The sequence below is a fragment of the Engystomops pustulosus genome, chromosome 1 (genome assembly GCF_040894005.1).
Source record: "Engystomops pustulosus chromosome 1, aEngPut4.maternal, whole genome shotgun sequence".
NCBI classification, from domain to species: domain Eukaryota; kingdom Metazoa; phylum Chordata; class Amphibia; order Anura; family Leptodactylidae; genus Engystomops; species Engystomops pustulosus.
In genome coordinates, this window is record NC_092411.1 from 242,513,793 (window position 1) to 242,541,515 (window position 27,723).

The 27,723-nt window shown below is 42.1% G+C and overlaps 1 protein-coding gene across 3 annotated transcripts in view; it reads right to left on the reverse strand.

The window, feature by feature from the left end:
* The window catches only part of FAM149A (family with sequence similarity 149 member A), a 55,734-nt gene extending 28,386 nt beyond the window's left edge, over window positions 1–27,348 (reverse strand). The window contains exon 1 of one of the 3 annotated variants that reach the window (XM_072122625.1): window positions 26,313–27,348. In XM_072122625.1, coding sequence (XP_071978726.1) covers window positions 26,313–26,932 — 620 coding nt within the window. In that variant the 5' untranslated portion in view covers window positions 26,933–27,348. Of the gene's footprint in view, window positions 1–128; window positions 586–26,312 lie in introns of those variants that run through there. The other 2 variants (XM_072122618.1, XM_072122633.1) reach the window with 2 other exon arrangements.
* Window positions 27,349–27,723: the final 375 nt, after the last annotated feature.

Genomic DNA, 27,723 nt, shown 5'->3' on the forward strand with positions numbered 1-27,723 from the left:
ATTTCTATAGCGAGGATTGATATACAAAGTGACTCTGACTCTAACCAGATAATAATGTATAGTAATCCAATGCAGCAATATAATAGGGTTCAGTCCCAGGACACAGGGCAATACATGCTGTCACTTACCCAATGACCACAAGCTGGATGTCAGGGCTGAGATTGTGCAGCTGCTGCTGCCGCCTCACTCTGCAGGAGGATGAGGAATGGGCAGCTGTGGGCATTGATACAGACAGCTCCCTACCCAGACACAATGGAAGGCAGCATTCATTTCTCTCTATGAAGTGATGAGAGCACAGACTGCCACTCCCGGAACCAGTGCTGTAGGAGGGAAAGGGTTAATGTCGCCTGGGATGTGCAGTTATAGAGAAATGGCCCTCTGGATCTCCCCCCATAGTCATGATGTCACCAGGAGGTGCTGCCTACTCCTTCACCTGTACTGATGCTTTGTCAGAGCATTCAAGCCCCACCACCATCACCCCCTCCTCCCATTCACACAGATTTGTGCTGGAGCCACCAGGGAATGAGTTAATCCCACCCTCAATCTGTAAATAATAGACCAGGAGGGTATTCTAGTCTAGGAGAGTGTATACACACACTGCCGCGCTGCTGCGAATGGCTTAGGGAGGAGGTTCTAGCTTTATATACATTGTGTCCCTCAATAAAGTGGTAAAAATTATATACAAATAAATATAACAATGAGAAAGTGTTACAGTGATAATATATACTATCTATAACAATATACACCAATGATGCGGTGTAACAATAAGAAAGAGTTACAGTGATAACATTTTAAATATCGATGACACTGTCTAACAATTCACAGATATATGGCAACATATAATAATATATAACACTGGAAAGGATAATGTGGCAGATTTACTTACAAGTTCAACCGAATTCACTAAAAGTACATTGGGGCAGATTTATCAAGATCTGAAAGTCAGAATATTTCCAGTTGCCCATGGCAACCAATAACAGCTCAGCTTTCATTTTGCCAGTTAGAAGAACGATATTCAGTTTACCCTTACTCGCAAAAAAGAATGGAAAAAAACGGCGCAAGGAGGATACAGGTTAAAAAGATCCAAAAAAATAACCAGTAAATGTTAGTACAAAATTGATTAATCCTCCGCCTCTACGCTCATCCACTCCACATTTAGGAAAAAAAGATGCAGTACCTTTCCAACCAGAGATTTTTGGTACTCAGGGGGACAGTCCTTAGTCCATACCCAATGTCCTCAGCGTTGCATGCCCTAGGCCCTAGGCATGCAACGCTGAGGACATTGGGTATGGACCAAGGACTGTCCCCGTGAGTACCAAAAATCTCTGGTTGGAAAGGTACTACATCTTTTTTTCCTAAATGTGGAGTGGATGAACGTAGAGGCAGAGGATTATTCATTTTACCAGTGCTCATGAATATTTTAAAGGGGAGCTGTGATTGGTTGCCATGGGCAACTAGAAATATTCTGACTTTCAGACACTTGATAAATCTGCCCCATTTTGTCCATGTATAACGAATGCTGCATGCAATTCACTAAGATTGTGCACCAGAAATCATGCATGTGTTGCTTCCCCGTTCAGGTCCAACAGAGTTCACCATCTTTTTTGTGGTGCACCTTTAACATGGGGCATGCGACCGCCCGAAGACGCGCCCCCCCCCCTAATCTGTGTCGCATGGAAGTCAGCGCAGTTGTGCCAAAAAAGGGTCACGTGCACCACAATCTCAGCGCAGACACTTCTTAAATACCTGTGCAAGCCAGTTTAGCCATGAATAATGTGAACAGTCCGACAAAAGTGCGCACCACAACTCTAAGTAAATGATCCCCAATGTCTTATATAAATTTTTGCTCTTAAAGAGGCACTAGGATTTATTTTCAGGGGATGTCTTATTTTTCCCATGAACAAATATTTACATTTATTGTTGAACAAAAATCAACATTAATTTCTATCTTACATTTACTGATTCTGGTAATTATGAACAAAAAGCAGCTTTTTTTAATTTAAATACAGTCAACAATTTCTGTAACATCCTTAAACCAGTCGAAACCCTGAATTTAGAAATGTATAAACAAAAAGCAACATTTATGAGAAGACAGTCATATTATCATTTTATTAAACATCATCATAACTCTCCAAATCCTGAATGTCATGATTCATTTCTTTTAAAATCATTGACCCCAATCTCTCATGGTTAGTGAGTTCCTTAAATGAACTCTTCTTATTAGCACTTTTTCAGGTAGCTGCTTAAAGCGCATTGGAAATTATTTTATCCTATGAATTCATCACCCATGTCACCCACAACCTCTTGCAGTATCTAAAAGATCTGCTAATGGTAATTTATGGTGTCCAGGGAGCTGTAGCAATGCTGCTAGGTCTTATTTTCAGGGGAAAATTTATACTGCTCAAAAAAAAATAAAGGGAACATTAAAACCACATCCTACATCTCAATAAATGAAATACTCCATTACATAAGGGAATGTGTTGGAATACTAACACATAAGAATTATAAATGAAATGAATATCCCAGGGAGGTCTGGATTTGGAAGTGGGAAATCAAATTTCAGGCTGATCCAACTTCAGTGGAAATGCCTTAAGATGAATATGAGGATCAGTATGGTGTGTGACCTCCACATGCCTGTATGACCTGCATACAATGCATGGGCATGCTCTTTATGAGCTAGCAGATGATCTCTTAGTGGATCTCATCCGCAATCTGGATTAAGGCACCAGTCAAATCCTGGCTCGCTTGCACACTGGCTGCAGAATTACCACTGGGATACATGTTACAGAAATTATGCTATGTGTGAGGATAGCTTTAGGCCTCAGTCATGGTGCCATTGTGGCCATTGTGTCTCACCGCACCATGAGGTGATAAAGAGAAGGACCTCCAGCCGTGAAATGCATAAGCCCTTAAGGGCACATGTGTACAAGGGTTCTTCTAGGACTGTTGAAGGCCCTCCATAGGTTTTCAAGCTGCAGAACTAGAAGTGTGACAGAAGAGAACTCCCTCCTTTCCCAAGTGGCTTGATTCTAGTACCATATGAAGGAAGTAAAAAGCATTAACTAATTAGACTTGTAATGGCCCACAATATTCATACAGCCCAGGGCCCATGGCCCTCTCCAAAAGGCCAGATGTACATGAGCGAGTTTGGTCAAACAAAGTCGCTCCTTGTGTCCGCTAGATTCATTGGTCTGAACCTAGACCTGCTGAACTGAACTCAAAATGTTGTATCAGTTTAGCAGACATTTGTCTCACCAGTGTACAAGTGGCATAAGGCTGTGTTTCAATCTTTCAGGTTTTCAATTTAAGTTTTTGAAGCCAAAAGCACGTACAGATCATAATGGATGAGGACACATGTTCATCTGTAATTCATCAGTACAAACAGCTTGGGTCTGAGGGCTACGATGTACACGTTATCACCCCATGGGCTGCCCTATAGTCCTGCATCCTTTTAAACAAATAGAGTTTAGAAGTCTTCCTCCATCACTGCTCATTCACTGTAGGACCTTGACTTGAGCAGATGGTATAAGAGGCTTTTGATCTTCACACTCCCATTTCTGTAATAGGATTAACTGAACATATTTGGATGAGAACTGAGCCATGGCTGCATCGTTGACAGTATAGCTACTCTTACCATTTACTTGGCTGAGGTTGATCTGATTTATATGTATCTTTTTGTAGATTTTGGTTCTGGGGTCATAATTTACAATTACCTCCATGGTAGTACTGGTTGGAATTCTTGAATGGAGAAATAAAGAAAAAAGAAGACTAAGAAGAGAAGACATGAGAGTATCTAATGTCATCACGTATATGTTTTGCAGAGTTCCTGTTTAGATCCAGTATCTAATACACCACTACATGGTCACATGGTCACAGAAAATAGTCCAGGACTAATACTTTCGTATGCACAGCGATGGGGCTACTGTCATGTCTTGATATTATTTTGTATCACATATAACAGTTGTCATTAATATTATTGTTGTAGTGTGGCAGATTTTTTGCTGAACATATAATGCAGTTTTCTTGAAATGCTGGGTAACCCTCAATTACAGCAGTGACAATACAGAGAGTGTCTGGAGACATATGTACAGAAGGAACTAATTGCTGCAATGTCCCATAGCAGCCCCTGGGGGAAAGGCACAGATGCTAAGCAAGCAAACAGGGATATCCTGTGCTCTATGCGCTTTCAGAAAAACAAGACTCAAGGTCATCCAGAACACTGAAAGGGATGTTCTTATAAACTGGCTGATGTACAGTACACTGAAAAAATTGCATTTACCTAAACTTCACATTTTTTTTCAAAAAAAGTCCATGCTTGGTCTGTAGTCAGAAGTGGCCAGCATTACTATATGTTGTGAGCTAACTCTAAATGGTGGACTAAAGTGAGAAGGCACATCTATGGGGGTCATCAAAACAGCCACATTGGAAGCAAGTTGATATTTTCAAATGGGAAGAGGTGCATGTGACTTTCTGAACTCCATTCCCTAGCAGACCCCCCATCTGCCATGGGACAATCGGCAAACGGTTTGTAAATTTCCAAATAGGTTCGTTGTGGTGGCATAAAAAATGACCTTGCTGGTGTCTATCACAGGAGAGGGTGAGCAGAACCACCTTTGGGCAGCAATTATCTATGCACAACAATCACCCGCTCATGATTCAGTTGCTATATTATCATATAAAGAACAATCCTAATTATGGTGCTGAATTTGACAGATGGGTGCCACTACAATTGCAACAGCACCCACATTTCTGAGACTGTTAAGTTCTATACTGTACTGTTAAAGGAAATCTAACATCAAAAACAAGCATTATAACCGAGGAACTTTTACTCATAGACCCAGACACCATGACTGTAATAGTCTTCTTATATTAGTTATCCTCATTATTTGTAAAATGAACTTTTAAAATTATGCTAATAAGCCTGAGGGTCTACTGTAGCCTTTCTATAATCTGGCTTAATAGTCTATTACACCTCCCCCCCCCCCAGCTTCCTCAGGACTTGTTCAGTGAACACTTCTTGCTGTATTTTCAGTGCTGAGAAAGCAGGAGGGAGGGAGAGACAGTGTAATAGTCTGTAAAGCAATATCACAGATGGGTTAGGGTAGCCCCTCAGGCCCATTAGCAAAATGTTAAAAGTTTATTTTAGAGGGAAGGAGTCCATGGATAACAAATATAAGCATATTACCACAGTCACATCACCTGGATCTATGAATAATGTCCCTGGGATTCTGTTCTGACAAAGATTCTGGGCCCGTTCTTCACTCACAGTATCCTAATTGCTGCCATCTATCTGCAATTGTTATGTGATGATGTGTTCCTGTGACTCTGTAGGATGATGAGCCCCCCCACACACACACACACGCACGCTATGAACATGGGGTATACAAGTTTTTGGGAAAGTGTTTTGTGAGTCATGGCCAAAAGGAGTGGTCTTAAAGAGAACCCGTCAACCTTAAAAACGGCACTAGGAGCTGCTTACTAAAATAAGCAGCTCCTAGTTCTACAACAGTCCCAGCAGTGTTACACTGCTAGATTTATCAGAAACCTCCGATAGCGCTAACAAACACGGCTGCGCTGTGACTGCCGTGGCAAAGCAGCTGCTATCGGCTCCGCAGTGTCAGGGGCCCCGGCATCAAACCTGACACACTGAAGAATACTGCACATCTTCTACAGTATACAGCATGAATTTGCTGATCAAATAAGAAATGTCGAAGGAGAGGAAGGGGACAGCAAAACAATAGGACTAGGGATGTCTCATCTCTAATTCCTGCCATCTAGTTCCTCATGTGGTCAACAGCTACTGAGACTGTAGGATCTGTGTCAGTGTGTAAATGCATATATTAGTGCTTAAATGTATGCCTGAGTTTATAAATAATAATAATCTTTATTTATATAGCACCATCATATTCTATAGCACTTTACAAATCATAGGGGGCATATACAAATATAATATTACATTACAGAGTAATAACAGTCATATGGAACGATAGGAGTGAGGGCCCTGCTCACAAGAGCTTACATTCCATGTAAATGTGTGAGCATACGAGTATGTGTGGGGGCCCCTTTCAGGAGTCTGCCATGGGGCCCTGTCTCTCCTAGTTATGCACCTGGTATATGCTGTGTGTGCATGGTGTGTGTATACTGTATGTATATGCTGTATGTTTGCATATGCTGTGTATCTCCTGTATGTGTGTGTACGCTGTGTATATGTTGTATGTGTGCCTATAAATGGTGTATGTGTGAATATGCTGTATTTGTGTACGTGCTTTGTATCTGCTCTATGGGGGTTATTTATCATACGATGATACGCTCTGCCTGCCATGTGAAAATTCACCTCCTGTAGGCTGGCCACGCCCTCCACTTAGCCAGCCACGCCCCCTTTCACGCCCCTGCGCAACCCACTGGCGCGAAGGTGGAAGATTGGGGAAAATCATCCCAACTGCTAGCAATAAGATAGAATTTGTGATTATCTCAGGGCTTCTACGCCACTGATGTGGCACAGAGACCTGGCCAGTGGTGTAGAAGCCAACTTCACGGCATGGGGCCATGGAGGGGCATGAAGGGGGTGGTGTGCAGTAGGCTGGGTGGTGGGCTTGTCCGGTGGGAAGTAGGCGGGTGTTCCTCTCCCCATGTCTACGCAGGCCCCTTCCAGATACATCAAGAGGCTGGAGCTTATTGATGTATCTGGCTGCGCCGGATGCTTGGCGGAGCGTATGATAAATAACCTTCCATGTGTGTATATGATGTTTATACACATTGGGGCATATTTATCAGGACCTCTGCGCACCGCCGGGCAGAGGCCCTGAAATAATCGCAAATGCTAGCCAGTGGGGCGTGAAGGGGGGGCGCGGCCGGCCGAGCGGGGGGCGCAGCCGGACGGGAGTGGGCCGGCGCGGGGCGTTACTGTCCCCGCGCCTGCGCACTCGCTGCTGCCGGCGACTTTTCCTAGGTGAAAAGTCGCCGCCTGCGTTTTTTTCTACGCCAAGCCCTGGTGAGCGAGCGCCAGCGTATGATAAATATCCCCCATTATGTGTATAGTCTGTATGCATGATTGTATTAATGTATACATAATGGGGCTGGATATCGGTCCCCATTGACGTCTATTGCGCCCGGTCACAATGCGTTGAACACAGATCATCTCACCACACCGCGACCATGCACGGGGAAATATGTGTTATGGTGCCGGCTGCTCACTTCTCTATGAAGAGGGGATTGTTGAGGAGCGCTCATCCCTCCTCCTCTCCAGCCACGGCTGTATGTTGGCCGGGGATACGGCTACGTGTGAATGAACCCTATGGGGCATATTTATCAGGGCCTCTGCGCCTCGTCAGCCAAGAGTGTGCAAAGCAGTAATCAAAGCAAAAGGTGGCTACTTTGCAGAACCTAGAATATAAGACACATTTTCAGTTGTTTCACACGTTTTTGTTAGGTATATAATTCCACATGTGATAATTTATAGTTTTGATGCCTTAAGTTTTTATAGTCATGAAAAAAACAAAACACTCTTTGAATGAAAAGGCGTCCAAACTTTTGGTCTGTACTGTATAAGTATAAATCTGTGTGATTGTATGAACATGTGTGTATACAAATATGTATACATGGGGCATAGTCTGCTATGGGGCATAGCCTCTTCTAGTTACGCTCTGCTTCCAGGGTTAAGTATAACATTTCAAATTTAACCTACATTATTATACAGCCAAAGGCCGGGGTTGTGGTTGTTGAATAGTAGCTTCAATGTGTGACATCAACCAGAATGTTACTATTGTATCAGGATATTCAACAAAACAAAATAGTAAAAAAAATATTCAACTTACCCCTTTTTCTCTAGAATGTAAATGCAAATTAAAAACAAAACAACAAAATCATAATCATTACAGCCAGTTGTGAATCGATAATAATAATAGATAATTATCCCATACGGTGAATGCTACAATAAAAAAATAAACCTCGTAATTTGTGAATGGCTGCTTTTTAGCCACTGATATAAATTTCAACAAAACGCCTTAAAATTCTATGAACATGGTTGGGCCAAAAAACATCTGTACACAGAAGTATTAAAAAAGTGAAAACTTTCAGAAAAGTGCAAAAACTGAAAAGGGCTGATGTGCTGTGTAGTTAATAAAAAGATGCTGGAAAGATTTTAATGCATTTCAGTCAAATAGACAGCAGGTGGCTCTGCAGTTCAGACAAGTCTAGCTGGGGTGTAGATAACTGGAGCTGGTTACTTACACTACACTCCCCTGTAGTCAGAGTGATAGACTCATAAGTATATTGCCTATATTATATTACATGGTGGAGTTATTCCTTTTTTCCTTTATTATATATAAAAGGAAACATATATAGGTTTCACTGGTGATCTTACATCCTGTATGCTTTATGAGATACCTCAGAAAATTGACCTTCAAGAATTGTGTATGGGATGTTTGTGGTGCCGGCTATACCCAATTCCCCATTATTGGTAGTAATACTTAATGTGGCCAGAACAGACAGCTTAAGAACTACTTTTATACTGGTCAAAATAATCTATTATTATTATTATTTTATTATTGATCTCTGATTTGCTTATCTCCATGCTGTCTATTGTAGAGATACACTGCTCACTACAGGACAAAGAAACAGCTGACAACAGGGACAAAAAGCTGATTTCTTTATTATTATAATTTTTACTGTTATCATGAAATAAAACTAAAAAAGGTTCAAAGATTCAATTATGCTTTAAATTTTTCATTATGAATTCAGGGAACAATTACCAAAATATACAACAATATGTATATTTTGGTCATTGTTAACTGGTTACAGAGTTTTTTCTAATTATGTGGGATATTTACATCATGGGGCTTATTTACTAAGGGTCCGCAAACCTCATTTCCGTCAAACTTCCCGACATTTTCAGGGTTTGCGTGGCTGTAACAGGGATTTAGCAGGGGATTGTGTTGCACACGATCAGATTTGGCGCAGCGGCACCGGCTGTTTTTATGCAACAGAAATCAGGGGGCGAGCCGTTAGACAATCCAAATGATTCAGACTGACCCCGGGATTTAAGATTAAAATTTTGTCGCATCCAATGCACTTATATGCCATGGGAAAAAGATGGTGAACTCCGGCGGACCTGAGGGTGGGAAGCGACACATGCAGGATATCGGTCGCACAATCTTAGTGAATCATGGCACAGTGCATTGTCCTCGTACAATGCACTTTCTGTGAACTCTGAGGGACCGGGTAAGTGAATGTGCCCCCATGTATTGGTAGAGACAATTTGCTTCATTTTTCCCTTAGTATTTGTGTAGCTGTTCATTATACTTTACAACCTGCCTTGTTCCTACCTAAAGTTATCTGATATCTGAGCTATTCTGTTCTTTTATTGATTATCAAATTCTAAATACCCACCATATGGCAACTTCTAAGTATAAACTTCAAGTCACATGTATTTTGCCGTGTGACTGATCATGTGACCAGCAGTCATGACCTCTGGCTTTTTGGCCGTACTCCTGGTCTTCTGGTGTCTTCTGACCATGTGACTGGGTCATGTGATCAGCAATACAGCCAATGCATTGGGATATGGAAAAATTAAATAAATACAAACTTAAATAAATAACAAAACTACAGAGCCTATTCTACACATAAACAGGGACTACCTGTATATATATACCTTTGGGGGATATGTTGACACTGCGACTACTTTTAATTGATGTTTATATTATGCCTAAGAAATGTATTTACTTATCCCCGCCTCCTCTCATACTCTTGTCCCTTCCACCCCCACTGGCACTATTTTGGATATTTAAACCAGTGAGGTTATTTTTATTATTTTACGTTTTTAATGATTTTTACTGATCTAGTTTGGGATTACTGTTTCCTTTTTTTATCTTTTCTTCACTGAACTTCATTGAAGCTGGATTGAATAACCCCACCACTCCCCAGGCTGAAACCCAGCCCATCTAAGCAGGGGTAATACTATTTGTTTTAATTGCTGTGTTGTATGTTCAGATACCAACAAAGACGCTATAAGATAGTTAATATTATACTATTATCAGGTCAACACCCATATGTTGGAGTCTCTCTATTCTTCCTGAGATACATGATTTTGAAAGACTGTATGCCATCCAAGGGAACGAGATAACACTGTTTATCAAAGCTTTGCACAACAAGACTGTTGCTGTTGATTATATTGGAGAAGGGATTGCAGTAACCACTCTGCAAATATCAGACTGTAGTGGAAACAAAGGGATATTGTTCTCTGGAATGCGGGAGGAAGTTTGAGAATTCACTGTACATGACATGTCTGCACACTCACACCATATTAGGTGACTTTATCATATGATACAATCTACTGTATCTATGTAGCATCACAAAACATTTAATAAATATATTTCCTCAGAATCTGCTCGAAGTATCAGACTGTATCAATTCTGGTGCCATTTAAGACTGTCAAATTCTATTTTAGAGCTGCCTTTTGCTGGTCTAAACTGTGCACAACTGCCTGTCCACCCCTTTTCCGAATGCCACACCAATTTGTAGGACTTGTGGAAAAAGGGGAAAAATGGTCAAACAGTCTTTGTTATTGTGTCTCAAAGTGTTTTTTTCCTCTGGAATTTACAGTAGAAGCCTGACCTAGACCACTACCTGGTTTTTGCACTACATAAATATGTGTCTGTTGTTTGTGGACTTATATTTAATAAAATATGAAATATTTTTTAAATATGCAGCTATTTCATTCCAGTGTTCATTGTTATCCATTATTTACCCTGATGTGGTATATTTGATTTCAAAGTTTGACCAAATAAGTAATCTACAAATCTAAATATCTACTTATGTCCTTTATGTGGCCATACATATCATGAAGCTTATCCAATTTAAAGACAATTCTGCTTGAATGAAGAATAATGATTAAAAGACTAAAATGATGGGTCCCCTTTAAAGCAGCAATGACTTAAAGTTCATAGTATCATAGTATATAAGGCTGGAAAAAGACGGAAGTCCATCAAGTCCAACCTTTAAGAATTAAAGAATTTTTCACCATAACTCGTGATATTTTTGCTCTCCAGAAAGGCATCCAGGCCTCTCTTGAACATGTACATAGAGTCCACCATAAAAACCTCCTGTGGCAGAGACTTCCATAGTCTCACTGCTCGTACAGAAAAGAATTCCTGTCTAAGGCGATGGTAGAACCGCCTCTTCTCTAGGTGTAGAGAATGCCCCTGTCTATGGTGATGGTAGAACCACCTCTCCGCTAGGTGTACAGGATGCCCTCTGTCTATGGTGATGGTAGAACCGCCTCTCCTTTAGGTGTAGAGGATGCCCCCTGTCTATGGTGATAGTAGAACTGCCTCTCCTCTAGGTGTAGAGGATGCCCCTGTCTATAGTGATGACGGAACCGCCTCTCCTCTAGATGTATAGGATTCCTCTGTCTATAGTGATGGTAGAACCCTCTCTCCTTTAGGTGTAGAGGATGACCCTGTCTATGGTGATGGTAGAACCGCCTCTCCTCTAGGCGTACGTGATGACCTTGTCTATGGTAATGGTAGAACTGCCTCTGCTTTAGGTGTAGAGGATGCCCCTGCCTATAGTGATGGTAGAACTGCCTCTCCTCTAGGTGTAGAGAATGCCCCTGTCTATAGTGATGGTAGAACCTCCTCTCCTCTAGGTGTAGAGGATGCCCCTGTCTATAGTGATGGTAGAGCCGCCTCTCCTCTAGGTGTAGAGGATGCCCCCTGTCTATGGTGATGGAAGAACCTCCTCTCCTCTAGGTGTAGAGGATGCCCCTATCTATGGTGATGGTAGAACCTCCTCTCCTTTAGGTGTAGAGGATGCCCCCAGTCTATGGTGATGGTAGAACCGCCTCTCCTCTGGGTGTAGAGGATGCCCCTGTCTATAGTGATGGTAGAAGCGCCTCTCCTCTAGGTGTAGAGGATGCCCCCTGTCTGTGGTAATGGAAGAACCTCTTCTCCTCTAGGTGTAGAGGATGCCCCCTGTCTATAGTGATGGTAGAGCCGCCTCTCCTCTAGGTGTAGAGGATGCCCCCTGTCTATGGTGATGGTAGAACCTCCTCTCCTCTTGGTGTAGAGGATGCCCCTGTCTATAGTAATGGCGCAACCGCCTCTCCTCTAGGTGTAGAGGATGCCTCTGTCTATAGTGATGGTAGAACCCTCTCTCCTTTAGGTGTAGAGGATGCCTCCTGTCTATGGTGATGGTAGAACCCTCTCTCCTTTAGGTGTAGAGGATGCCCCCTGTCTATGGTGATGGTAGAACTGCCTCTCCTCTAGGTGTAGAGGATGCCCCTGTCTATAGTGATGACGGAACCGCCTCTCCTCTAGGTGTACAGGATGCCTCTGTCTATAGTGATGGTAGAACCCTCTCTCCTTTAGGTGTAGAGGATGACCCTGTCTATGGTGATGGTAGAACCGCCTCTCCTCTAGGCGTACGTGATGACCTTGTCTATGGTAATGGTAGAACTGCCTCTGCTTTAGGTGTAGAGGATGCCCCTGCCTATAGTGATGGTAGAACTGCCTCTCCTCTAGGTGTAGAGAATGCCCCTGTCTATAGTGATGGTAGAACCTCCTCTCCTTTAGGTGTAGAGGATGCCCCTGTCTATAGTGATGGTAGAGCCGCCTCTCCTCTAGGTGTAGAGGATGCCCCCTGTCTATGGTGATGGAAGAACCTCCTCTCCTCTAGGTGTAGAGGATGCCCCTATCTATGGTGATGGTAGAACCTCCTCTCCTTTAGGTGTAGAGGATGCCCCCAGTCTATGGTGATGGTAGAACCGCCTCTCCTCTAGGTGTAGAGGATGCCCCTGTCTATAGTGATGGTAGAAGCGCCTCTCCTCTAGGTGTAGAGGATGCCCCCTGTCTGTGGTGATGGAAGAACCTCTTCTCCTCTAGGTGTAGAGGATGCCCCCTGTCTATAGTGATGGTAGAGCCGCCTCTCCTCTAGGTGTAGAGGATGCCCCCTGTCTATGGTGATGGTAGAACCTCCTCTCCTCTTGGTGTAGAGGATGCCCCTGTCTATAGTAATGGCGCAACCGCCTCTCCTCTAGGTGTAGAGGATGCCCCCTGTCTGTGGTGATGGAAGAACCTCTTCTCCTCTAGGTGTAGAGGATGCCCCCTGTCTATAGTGATGGTAGAGCTGCCTCTCCTCTAGGTGTAGCAGATGTCCACTGTCTATGGTGATGGTAGAAGCGCCTCTCCTCTAGGTGTAGAGGATGCCCCCTGTCTATGGTGATGGTAGAACCGTCTCTCCTCTAGGTGCATATGATGCCCCTGTCTATGGTGATGGTAGAACCGCCTCTCCTCTAGGTGTAGAGGATGCCCCTATCTATGGTGATGGTAGAACCTCCTCTCCTTTAGGTGTAGAGGATGCCCCCAGTCTATGGTGATGGTAGAACCGCCTCTCCTCTAGGTGTAGAGGATGCCCCTGTCTATAGTGATGGTAGAAGCGCCTCTCCTCTAGGTGTAGAGGATGCCCCCTGTCTGTGGTGATGGAAGAACCTCTTCTCCTCTAGGTGTAGAGGATGCCCCCTGTCTATAGTGATGGTAGAGCCGCCTCTCCTCTAGGTGTAGAGGATGCCCCCTGTCTATGGTGATGGTAGAACCTCCTCTCCTCTTGGTGTAGAGGATGCCCCTGTCTATAGTAATGGCGCAACCGCCTCTCCTCTAGGTGTAGAGGATGCCCCCTGTCTGTGGTGATGGAAGAACCTCTTCTCCTCTAGGTGTAGAGGATGCCCCCTGTCTATAGTGATGGTAGAGCTGCCTCTCCTCTAGGTGTAGCAGATGTCCACTGTCTATGGTGATGGTAGAAGCGCCTCTCCTCTAGGTGTAGAGGATGCCCCCTGTCTATGGTGATGGTAGAACCGTCTCTCCTCTAGGTGCATATGATGCCCCTGTCTATGGTGATGGTAGAACCGCCTCTCCTCTAGGTGTAGAGGATGACCCTGCCTATGGTAATGGTAGGATGCCCACTGTCTATGGTAATGGTAGCATCGCCTTTCCTCTAGGCATAGAGGATGCCCCCTTGTCCTGTCACAGACCTAGGTATAAAAAGATCTTTGGGAGATCTTGGACAACTACTTGTAATGCTTATGGCAACCTGTAATTTGAAAATATGAAAAGACTTATTACTGTCTATTGCATTTGTTTCTGCCAGTACATATTATAAGATTATTTGTGCACACAAAAATTTTAATAAATCCTTTATTATAGTAATTAAGTACTGGACCATGTAATTGTATACAACACAATGGGCTGGATACACAGCCTGCGGGTGATCAGAGGATTATTAAAACTGGTTGGTGTGGATAATCGGCATATTCTTTCCAGGTTACTTTGCAATATTTTTAAGAAGAGTAATACAAAATAAATCTAATAATGCATTTGTTAGCAACAACACTATAATTGAGAAGTGGACCACCAGCCCAGTTTTATACAGTTGGCGGCTTAGGCTAATTTCACACTGCAGTTCAAACCTCTGCACCTTACCTTGTTCCTTAAAAAAAGGTAAATAATGGAGGTTTAATGTATAAGTTAAAAATCACATTGACATCAATGGAAATTTTATGTCATCCGTTACAATCAGTTTGGTAGGTATCCGTTCTTCATGCAACAGAGGAAAAGTACTGCAACCTCCATACTTTTTTCCATCCAAAATGGAAAACAATACCTCCTACCTGGAAAGGCAGCCCCCTCAAAACCAATCATGGCTTACATGATGTATATCTATTCCAAAAGGAACTGACCCCCAACTGTAGAAAGCACTGTTTCAACCTGGTTTGGTCTCTTAAGTACAGTGTAGGCAACTGGTTTGGCTAAGTGTGAGGCTATTGTAAGTAATGCTTGGTATTGAGGGGGCTGCCTTTCAAGGTAGCAAAAGGAGACATTTCCATAGTCTCCACATGCATATAAGGTGGCCTTAATTGGTAGACTCTCCATAAGAAGAACTTTTAATTCCTGACCCTCGTCAATAGCCTCTCACTAAGCCAAACCAGTTTTCTACACTGTACTGAAGAGACCCAACCAAGTGTCCATCTGGAATAGAAGAGACCCAACCAAGTGTCCTTCTGGATTAGAATAGACCCAACCAAAACTGTGTCCTTCTGAAATAGATATACTGGTTTGACTTGGTGTTGAGGGGGCTGTCCTTCAAGGTAGCAAAAGGAGGCATTGTTTTACATTTCCTACCTTAGAAAACATATTTGCAAGGTAGTCTCAGTGGAGTGGTCGGGTTGGAAACAAAACTGTAGTTTGTCGAAGAGTAAGTTGGAGAAAAAGTAGGAGAATATTTCCAGATGTTCCAGGAGTTTTGAAGCAAATGGAAGTAGTGGGATAGCTCAGCAGTAGTTGGGTCCGGAGAAGACGGGTGTGACAGTTTTATGTTTAAAGGAAGATGGAGCAATATTAGTGGATAGTGAAAGGTTAAAAAGATTAGTTAGAGCTGGGATAAGCATAGTGGTTAGGTTGGGGATAAGATGTGATGAAATTGGGCCAAGCACACAAGTAGTGAAATATGAGTTTGACAGCATGGGAGATACTTTCTCATCAGTGAAGGAAGAGAAGTTTGCTATTCTGGGTGGGTTTCAGGGATGGAAACTTTCCCTGACGCTGTCCATTTTGTTTTTGAAGTGTGAGGCAAAGTCCTAAGCAGAGATGAGAAAGGTTGGTGGAGGCGCTGGAGGGTGTAATTGGAATTAAAAATATAAAATAATTGTCTGGAGTTGTAAAATAGGGAAGATATAAGAAGTAATCCTGTTAAGCAGAAGTGCAGATTTGTAGGTGAAGACTTTGGGGCTCATTTACTAAGGGTGGCTCAGCTGCGCAGGGTTCCATGCGACATGGGGCATGCTCTCGGACAGTCCGACTGATTCGGACTGACCACAGGATTTAATTGTTAAATTGTGTTGCAAGTCCAAGCACAAGATGCACCACTAAAAACATGGTGAACTCTATTGGACCTGAGCGGGGAAGAGATACATGCATGACTTTGGGCGCACAATCTTAGTGAATCGCTGCACAGTGCATTATAGTCAGACAATGCACTCTAGTTGAACTTCGGTGACCGGGCAAGTAAATGTGGCCCTTTGTGTTTTGTGAGGTTTTGTGATTGTTTTGTGAGGTTGGTGTTCCAGGGTTGCCAATTGGATTGCTTAGTTGTAATGAGCGTGAGCGTTGCTGTAGAGTCCAGGGCTGAGATGAGGATGGTGTTACAAAGAAGGTGGCAGCAGTTTCTACCTCTTTGCATGAGGATATGGAAGAGAGAGGTAAGAGAGTCTCTAAGAGTTTTCCGATGTCAAGTTGTTTGAGATTCCTACGTGGGTGTACCTTCTTAGAAGGCATTTAATAGTGCACACCCCCCAGAGCAGCTCTTTAAAGGAAACCTACTACTTGAAGTGGTAGGTGTAAAATGCATATACCGAGGACCAGCTTTTTATTTTTTACAGCCGAAGGAGCTGTGCGCCGAAGCTCCTTCGGCTGTAAAGAATAAAAAGTGTTTAAACCGCGATACAGCAGTTTAGGACACTAATGAAAGTAAGCACCGGCACCAGCTCACCCTGAGCTGGTGCTCGGTATATGCATCTTACACCTACCACTTCAATTGGTAGGTTTCCTTTAACATTGGACACCACCGGGGCAGACAAATAGTACATTAGTGGGGCACTGAGGGTGTTGACTACAATCCAGATCAGACGAAAAAAAAATAAAAGTCCTCACTTCTCCAGACTCCTCTTCTCCTTCCTGCTGCACTGCTGAGGGTACAGATGTTCGTTCTATGTGAGTACCTGTCTCCTGAATCATTACTCGCCATCCTTGTGGCAGCGCTAATTTGTCTCTGCAGGCAGCAGCATGCTTCCATGGATTAGGCAAAACTGAACCAAAACTGCTGATGATGGTGGAATCAGCTTGTGTTCTTGTGTGTTTTGTCTTTCAGAAACTATTTTCACTGTCATGGTTGATGTCTATTAGTTTGGGTTTTCAAAGATTGCATGGTCAGATTGTAGAAGGGTTCTAGGATCCATCTCTTGGATTTAAGGGCTTTGCTAACCTTTATGGTGGAAACAGAAAATGTTGGCTATCTTTGGGGATGTGAGGAGATTTAGGAAGGTTTATAAAGGGTTGAGTTCCCACCATTACTTGGGTTTAAGTTTAAGGTACTTTTTGCAGGAACCCGGCAGTGCAGTCAGGCATGAGACAAGGTAGTCAGGAAAGAGAACGGAGTACAGGGATAGCAGTAGTTGTGAGAACCCTGCCCGTACTATAGTGCAGTGGGTTGAATGTGATAGCTATAATGCAGAAAAACGCAATGGGTTGGGGGTGTATCACAAAACCAAAGCTACTAGAGAGTGTTGCAGTCAGGTGGCTGTGACATCTCATCACTGGAGCTGCAGTAAGAGTCAGTCAGACTGCCACTCAGTGTTAGTGTGAGAGGCATTGGACAGACAAGACATAGGGGCATATTTATTAGGTGAATAGGCCCTGAAATAATCACTAATGCTAGCTTATTGCTAGCACTTGCGATTATTTGCCCCAATCCGCCAGTGGGCCGGAGAGGGGAATTGCTTTCCCTGCGCCGGCACACTCGTCATTTATTTCAGCAACTTGCCCGATACATCAAGAGGCTGAAGCCTCTCGAGGTATTGCGCTGTGCAAATATGATAAATATCCCCCATAAAGTCATGTAGCCAAGTACTTACTACTTACTGACTTAGAACATATACTTACTGCTCTCCAGGACCTCAATATAATGTTGTGCCTACTATCAATGCTGACCTGTAGCCCAAAACGCTAGAGAGAGGTAAGCATATGTTGTATGGGTGGGAGCCAATAAAAATATAAAATGGACAACCTCCTCTAATCCACTTTAGTACAAGGGGGGTTGTCTATTATCATGGGACAGCCTGTTATTAATTATATTCCCTATAATTTTCTAAATATTTTATAGTCTCAATTAATATATGAAAATATATGCATAGAAACATCAACATCGTAACTCTTGGTTTTTGTTTTACTTTTGCCAGATCATTAGCGTGCACTAATTTTCTTTTTGTGCGCCCTATGCCAGACCAATCTTTTATTCATGCTGCAAAAGCCTGTATTGTGTTGCCAGAAAAGTAAAAGACACTGAAGAAGGAATAAGATACAATACACCTGAAGGAAAGGCTATACCGCAACTTTAACCCCTTTTTAATTAGCTTAGTTGTTTCCATTTCGAAGAAGAAAAATAATTAAATATTCAGGACCAAGACCTTTAGGTAGCTCCTCCGTATATTCTTCATTTCACTCTTTGAAATCTTACGATGTGGAGTAGATCAGATGTTCATCAGAAGCATGTAACATTATATTCTATCTCCATGTAAGCAAACTATATTTTCTAACTCTACAGGCTGTGACCTGACTACAGAAAATACATGATAGTTTCAACATTATAAAATCATTTAAGGCAAACTCATAAAAGTCTCTACTGCACTGAAATACCCAGCAGGACTATAACAGACAGGATATGAAAGTAGGGGGATTTTGGCCAGTGCATAGATAAATTCAGGCTATAGACGGCCAACTAGAGTACTATCTATGAGACTAGGGACTTGACAAATGAAAATGGCCCCAACCTGAGGTCAGCTAGAAAGAAAGCAGCTATTATTACACTCATTTCTTACAGACAGGGCTGGTGCCAGAACTGGGCATACCAAGGCAAATGCCGGGTGCAGAGCTGCGGGGGCGGGCCCACAAAAGGCTGCACATAAGGAATCCACCATGACCATGAGGGGCTGTTAGGGAATATTTTAGGGAACAGGCGAATCTTTTACTTTCTGAATTTTTATTGTCGCCATTGAGTTCACTGCAAAGGGGCCTACTGAGGCTCTGTTGGCCAAGAGCCTACTGAAACCTGGAGCCGACCCTGCTTACAGATGACCTTTATAAAGGGTATGATGTATACAATGATAACAATAGATTTCAAAGAGGTATTATGGGAATTTAAAAAATTATATATGGCTGCGGGGGCTGGAGAAAAAATACACCTCTAATACTCACCTCTGTTTGCACTTCTGCTCACCTGCAGCACCACCTATAACTACCAGCCTTTGTTTGTATTCAGAGGCCTATGTTGCCATCCACAGCCACAAGCCTGCTACAGTACCGCTGGCCACTGTATACCAACAGAGGCTGTCAACTCCCCCACCAGGCGCACCCTCTTAATACCCATTCACACCCCGGAAATGCTGTAAAGGTGATAATTATCGCAATCGCTGGAGGGTTGCAAACAAATGTGATTATAAAAAAGCCTCTAGGGCAGTTTTCTGGCACAGAAGCCCTGATTTAGCTCCCACAATGTGTTTTGGTATACAATGAAACAAACGCAAAATTGGCCATTATGGTCCAAAACAGAACAGTCACAAAGAGGTTAATTATCCTAACGCTCCAGCAGCACCACTGCTGGTCTTTGTTTTTTTGGGTTTTTTTAGTATTTGGGACAAAACCCACTGAGGCTAGTGATTGACCAAAACAGTCCTGTGGGCAATCTAGATAATTCCTACTACACGTAAATAAACAGTGATGGAGACCCTGGAGAATATTTGCTTGACGATAAAATTGCTAGGAAACAGGAATGGTATGTCTGGAAGTGCTTGGGATTGTGCGGGAACTGGTAGTATCCCTTTAGTTGTTTGTCAGGATCTCAAAAGAATTATCTGAAGCCATAAACTAAATGTAAAGTTACATGTAAAAAAAAGAAGGGAAAAAATAGACCAAATTTATTTGTTTTTTTGTGTATTATAACAGTCTTATGATTAGACCTGGAAGTAATCTAAAGCTGGTATTAAGCTTTGTGTCGTTGTCAGGAGAAATCTCAGACAAGCATTTACATGTTATCAGTGGGGAAAGGGGAATGTCCTGCTGCTGAAATCTCTGACAACAGTGTATTAACAATCAGAACAAAAGGACTGGGTATTTGAAATCCAAGTGCTCAATCATTCTCTTCTTTATTATCTGCAATATGGAATAGTTGGGGGACATCCATACACTTTACATGGTTGGTTCTTCCTGTAGTAATCAACCAGTTAAAGGCTATGAAGTGCTTTGCATTATATTTTAAATTAGCTGTAGATCCCAGTGCTGCCCGGGATAGAAAATAACTGCCCTTACCTATAACAAAATAGAATGTATCTATCTCTCTCTCTAATTGTCTCTCTCTGACTGTCTCTCTCTCTCTCTCTCTGTCTCTGACTGACTGTTTCTGACTGTCTCTGACTGTCCCTGTCACTGACCGTCTCTTTGAGTGACTGTGACTGACCGTCTCTTTGAGTGACTGTCACCGACCGTCTCTTTGAGTGACTGTCACCGAACGTCTCTTCGAGTAACTGTCACTCACCGTCTCTTTGAGTGACTGTCACTGACCTTCTCTTTGAGTGACTGTCACTGACCGTCTCTTTGAGTGACTGTCACTGACCGTCTCTTTGAGTGACTGCCACTGACCGTCTCTTCGAGTAACTGTCACTCACCGTCTCTTTGAGTGACTGTCACTGACCGTCTCTTTGAGTGACTGTCACCGAACGTCTCTTCGAGTAACTGTCACTGACCGTCTCTTTGAGTGACTGTCACTGACCGTCTCTTTGAGTGACTGTCACTGACCGTCTCTTTGAGTGACTGTCACTGACCGTCTCATTGAGTGACTGTCACAGACCGTCTCATTGAGTGACTGTCACAGACATTCATTCAGTGACTTTCATTGACCACCTCTGTCTCTGATTTTCTCTGTCTCTGACCATCTTTTTCAGTGACTGTCTGACCATTTCTTTAAGTGACTGTCTCTGACCATATCCTTCAGTGATGAACTTTGACCATCTCTTTCAGTGACTGCCTCTGACCGTCTCTTTTAGTGGCTATCACTGACCGTCTCTTTCAGGGACTGTCACTGACCGTCTCTTTGAATGACTGCCACTGACTGTCTCTTCGAGACACTGCCTCCAACAGTCTATTTCAGTGAATGCCTTCGACAGCCTCTTTCAGTAACTTCCTTCAACCGTCTCTTTCAGTGACTGTCTCTGAGCTCATATTAATAACCTGTGGAAGAATAGCAACCAATCACAACGCAGCTTCCAACTGCCACTGCAGCAGCAGCAGCTGCAGACAATGGCTCCTGTATATGGTGGTAAATAAGTGGATTCTGGAAAGTACTGGGTGAAAATTTTGGCTCAAAACCGCAACGGTGCAGATTCCTTTAGCGGACATACATACACACACACATACACTCAGCTTTATATATTAGATTACATTTCATCAAATATGACAGACACATCATTTTTGTAATTGCTCTTAATTACAAATTTGGAAATGTTTGTCCAATGCAGCCTAAAACCAAAAATATTATTTTTCTGTCTTTTCTTTGCTTTTCTTTTTATCACAAGATTCTGACACAGAAAATGTATAATACTTCTACGTATAATGCTACATTAAGCCTTTCATTGTTTTGATTTTTTTTATTGATAACATTTTATGGTACCATTTGGGATGAGGAAATTTATCAAGACTGGTCACAACGTGCCAGACTTGATCTTCAGCGCAGAATACACCAGATATACTAAGAGGCTTCCAGTGCCTCCGCATATATTTTAGATCAGGTCATGCAGAACAAAACATTGATTTGGGCTTTTTTTATTTCTTGGGGGTGTTACAATAGACTTTGGGGAACTGTGGGCTGAATGCTTGACTGCTATTCTTGGTGCATAACTAATTGTTCCTAAGAATCCTATACACACATTCATATTTACAGAGTAAAAGATTTTCTTATTGTGTAATTTCCTCATTGGCAACAATCATAGGGTCAATCGGGAGTGTAGAGACTACAAGTAGTAATAAGCCTGGCCAAGAAATCTAATGATAACATGTTAAAGGGGTAAGTACAAGAGACTAAGGCCGCAGTCACACATTCGGCTAGCGTTGCATTCATAACGCTAATCTAGCACACAGGGGCGGACCTCTGTCTGATCACCTATGCGTTTTGAGGGAAACGCTTGCGATTGGTAACCAGGCCCTGGTGTCTTGTATTGTTTAAATTCAAGACACCAGGTCCTGGTTATGGAACGCATGCGATTGGGCCGAGGCCCGCCCCCCTGTGCGCTAGCGTAAGTTTTGATGTTTTCAGTCAATGGATTATCAGATATTAAAGCGACCCCTCCATCTATAACATAAAATCTGACTATTCACTAGGCATCTATAGTTACTATATTTAGCAAATTCTGTAATGTTCCTGATGTCCTCATTCTGTTCTTCAGCTCAATCCATTTAGAACAAACCTGGCGAAAAGTCAACAGAGGTACCAAATGAAGACTGGACAAAATGTGGGTTTTAGCACAGTTTCAGGAATTACCAAACAGGGTCAAGTAATAGAGAAGACCCCAGAAGAAACTTCACCAGGGGCGTAACTAGAGGGGTAGCAGCCATAGCAGGTGTGTATTAGGTATATATAATCTGTATGTGTGTATATATTGTATGTCTGTATATGCTATTGTATGTATGTGTGTATTTGCTGCTGTATGTGTGTATATGTGAGGTGCATATGCTGCATGGGTGTATATGGTACAGTATGTATGTGTGTATATGCTGTATGTATCTTTATCTGGTGTGTAAACTATATTTATGTTTATGCTGTATTTGTGTATATGGTGTGTATGTGATGTATGAGTATATAAATGTGTGTATATATGTAACATCCATTTCAAAATATCCCTCTATCCGCAGTTGGCAGATTAGGTGGCGTTATTTCCAGTTTTTGTTTCGTTTGTGTGAACTGTGACTTAGCCTTTGCTGTGCTTTGTGTTTATTGAGGCGCACCCTGCTCTCTGCAGTTCAACTCTGTCTAGCAAGGGTTACTAGCCCGATGGACAGCTGCTGCTGGAGGTGCGTCCAGGATCAGCTTTATATGCTTGCTCAGTCATATCTCAGCTCATTTCTTGCCCGTGCTTGTGCTATTGTTTTCTATTGCTTACTCTGGTTTTCTGATCTGGACTTTGTACTATTGACTACCCCCTTTGGACTCAGTTTCTGTACTATACTTGCTATCTCATTGTGACCCCTGACCTCTATTTCTGTGTTGCTTGTTTGTCAGTCTTTTTTTCACGTCTGCACTGTGGATCGGCCTCCAGTTACTGACCAGCACTAAGGCTGGGGCCACTAAGTAGGCAGGCAACAGTTTGGGGGGCTCAGTTTAGGGTCCTGTCTGTCAGCCTGTAATCCTCGCCACCCTTATATGTGATTGTGTGAGTATACAAATATTTTTTTTTAAAGGGGGGAGGAGGGCTCCATTCAGAAGTCTGCTATGGAGCCCTGCTTCTCCTAGTTACGCCCCTGAACTTCTCTCTGTTCGGCGTCAACACCTTAGTCATGTACTTGAGATATACTCAGCAATGTTCTCATGAGACAAGAAGCTGAGTGCAGTCTCATTGTACGGTCTGTCAGGTTCAGCGGTCGCGTCTCCCTGTATTCGGGCTATAAATAACAAGCATCAGACATTCTTTTCAGCCCTGCAGAACAAAACACTGGCAATGCATGCTGGGAGCCAGAGCGAACAGGGCGCAGAAAGGAGAAGACAGCCTCACAAGTGAAGAATATGAACGCCCTCTTATACATTTACTACTTGCCAAAATGCGGTATTTGTGTTCATGTATCAGTGATGTTATACAACACTATGGGGCACATTTACTAAGGGATTTGCGCCAGTTTTCTGTCACACTTTGCACGTTTTTTTTGGTATTAACGCCTTGCACAGGTATTTAAGAAGTGTCCACGCCACAACTGTCTTGCACGAGGCCATTTTATGACGCAACTGAGCTAGCCACCATGCGGCACAAATTAGGGGGTGTTCCGGCACTCAGTCGGATTGTGCACCAGATTTAACATGAAAAGTCTGTCGCACGCCCTATGTTAAAGGTGCACCACAAAAAAGTTGTTGAACTCTGTCAGGCCTGTGCAGGGAAGGGACAGATTCATGATTTCTTGGGCACTTTCTTAATGAATCTGTCGCTCTGAGCATTATTCACGGGCAGAGCACTTTTAGTGACGTTTCCGACTTTCTTAGTAAATGTGCCATATATTCTGATGTAGAAGATATACATTGTAGAAAGAATACAATACAATATACATTGTAGAAAGAACATGATAACTAAATAGTAATAATCACATAGAGTAGGCCTATTTAATTTTGGACACAACTGTGCATTGCTTAGCTCTGCCCATTTGGTATGAAGATACCTACCAAACCATGGACAACTATCAGTAGTTATCTGTATTATGAGCCTCTTATCAGTACAAAGCAGATTGGCAAGAATTTTGAAAACAAATGGTGTCCTTGGTTTTGCTGGTAATTTACATATAATTTTCTTTCTATTGCTTCCATACACCATTGTGTCTCTTCACTTCAAAACATATTTTACATTGGAAAAATATGGAAAACCTATAGGTCATAAAGAAAATAATAATACATTGTAAACCAGAACAGTGTTGCTTTCCTTAGTAATATTATGTCACCTGTCATCCAAGGCAGGGACTCTATGTTCTTCCTCTGGTAGTAGTCTATAGACAATGCAATTGTGCATTGTTATCATAACATAACTCACAAATGGTTTTTTTAAAATTATTTTACAGGTTTTGTCTTTTTTTTTTCTCTGCGAGTCTCTGCATTTCGGCACTTCTCATATGGAAGGATAGCAAGGAATCCATATAAATGAGACCAGTTGATAATATTGTTGAGAAAATTTCATAATAGATAACAGTGAATTATATCTTGTTACACCGGTTTTCCCCCCTAGATTGTAAGCTCTTGGGTGCAGGATTCTCACTCCTATTGCTTGAACTAATGCTAATTGTATTACTCTGCAATGTCTAATTTTATGTATCGCATGATCTGTAAAACTCTGCAGAATATGATGGTGCTATATAAACAACCTATTATTATTATAGAGTCTGATGTAGTAATATGTAATCATCTGTTTCATTGACATAAACATCTATCAGCAATATTCAGATTTCAGTTCTAATTTGTCAATTACCCTAATAATACATTTTTACATTATACCAGACTCAGCTAGTCATGCACACGCAGGTGAACCAGAAATCATCTTCCCATTGTAGTAGTAGTAGTAGTAGTAGTAGTAGTAGTAGTAGAACACCTTTTCATCAGATTGGATAATTTCCTGATTTTCACACTGATACTGTATATCATGATTAGATTTTTAGTTGCTGCATTCCTATGTGTTACAATAGCAGTCACTTATTTGGAGAAGTTGCAATGTGTTGCCAAACGTCACCCTTTACTATAGTTCTAATTTAGTTGTGCACAAAAAAAAGCATAATAGCCAACCAAATTGATTGTTAGACCACACAAAGAGCCCTGTCATTTAACTGTTAGATCAGCTATCATCACCTTTGGATGCATTGTGCTGAACTATTACAAGGACTGCATTGAAACAGTAGGTGCTGCTGAAAGATACAATGTGCACATAGAATAGCATGCAACCACCTGAAGCCACCTGTATGCATGAGTACTCCGTAATTCACACATCTCCGCTGTTAAATAAAGCCATTGTATATCATGTCAAACTGGGCATGAGCGCTGATACTTTTTATATTATTTTATATTTTATTATTTTAGATTATATTTATGCTAAAATACTGACCAAAAATACTGCTGTGTGAAAGAGATAATTACCTGTTCCGTATTTGCATTGGAGGACTCATTTGCACTTTTCATGGGAGCTAAATTTAAAACATTGGATTAACCCTGTCCAGAAGTGAAAAAACATGGCTGCTTTCTTACAGAAACAGCGCCACACCGGACCAGGGTTTGTGCCGTTATTACAGCTCAACTGTATAGAAATTAAAGTAGATTGGTTGCAGAACCACACAATACCCTGGAGTTGTTTTTGCAAGAAAGCAGACATATTTTTTAACCTATGGACAATACCTTTAAGCTTTTTATTTCAGTCACTATAAGGAAGTAGGGTCCAGCACGCATCCAAAAAGTAAAAAAAAAAATTTAGATTCCAATTTTAAAAGCCTAACAGAACATCCATTGGAATATTACATATGTTGTATGTCTTTAACCAAACTGGTTCTTAATCCCAGCATTGGAATATAAAAAGATATCTTGAGAAGTTCTCTTACAAATTAAAAATTATTGTAATTCTTTTATTTTTGGATCAGTGCTGGACCCAATCTTCTTCTGTGCAGTTATTCATGAGAAGGTGTTGCATCTACATGAGGTCAACTTCCTTCAACTGTGTATACACCATGCAGTGGTTATCAAAACTTCTAGATTTCAGTAATAAAACTCACCCATGACTGTGAAGATTGTCTTCATAATCTGTGCTTTCCTCTCCAATATCAGGCAGGGTAAAAAGCATAGATTTGGTGTTCCAGCTGGAGAGAGACGTCTCTTGAAGAAATCTTGGTGACCAACTAGAGTGGTTAGATGGCATTGCCGGTGTTATAGTGTTGATATTTGTTGGTGCTGATCGAACAAGAATTGTTGTTGGTGGTGGAGATGATGATGTAGGGTGTGGATTTGTCCATGACTCCTCATTGACCTGTTTAGGTTGCACCACACTGCTAGATACTAAGTTTGGGGGTTGAGGCTTTACTGAATGAGGAGGACTACTGGGTGCAGAAATCCCATTTGAGGGAAGATTCAAGGTCAAAGCTTTTCCAGATGGGACACGTGACAGAGAAGATGTTGATGCAGTGGGTGTACTAAGGATATGAAGAGGAGATGGTGGTGCAGAAAGCAGTAGGATTGGTGTTTTTCCAGCCAGGGAAGTGACTGGTGCTACTGAAGAGCTCACTGCATTAGATCCTTGGGAAAAGGGGTTGGTGGTGGCCCCAGGACTTATAGGAGATACAGATGATTTGAAAAATTTAGCAAATACAGTTCCCAAATCCAAGACGGCAACCTTCATGTCTTTATAGTCCAAGATTTATAATATGATTAATGTTTGTAAATCAAATCCTGTTTATCAGAAGAAAAAAGAAGGGTCAATAAAATATTGTGCATCCCGGAGATATGCCGAAAATCTAGGTCTCTAGGAAGCAAAGACAGAAAAAATATGATGCCATAAAATAGCTTTCACTGGAGTAAGAAAAGTAATGTTCTGGTTTGGATCATCTGCCTTTGTCTTATTTTACTAGCAATCTTCTATATTGAAGTCTCTGGTCCAAAGATTGAAAAATTCTGGAAATGAGTAAAGTGGATATTCAAGGAAAGAAAATGTCATATCTGTGATCCTGGAAGAAAGGAGAAAGCTGCCTGTTTATGTCTTGACTCAATGGCTTGGAGCAGCTGAGACGGGAGTAAAGGGGCGGGTGGTTGCTATGATAAACAAAAAGAGGAGCGACTTGTAATTGGGCCTCTCCGGCTATGAGGCTTGGAAGGTAAAGCTTTCACCCTGAGAGACAGGAAAAGAAAACACATTAGTCACAGTATTGTACTTTCTGCAGCCTAAAACCTGCCAGGGAGGTGCCATATACTGTACAGATTTCTCACACAGTATCCCAACGCAGGAGGCTCATTCACCAGGGCCTGACATATCTGTGGCCTCATATCAGTGGATATTATAACACATATCTGGGAAGCGCCTACCATTTCTGGTTAAGAATTTAACACCTAGTATAATAAGTCCAGTTGCCCATATTGAATAAAAGCTGCTTTTTTATTAGATTTTTTATTTCGATTTTAATGAAGCAATAACAT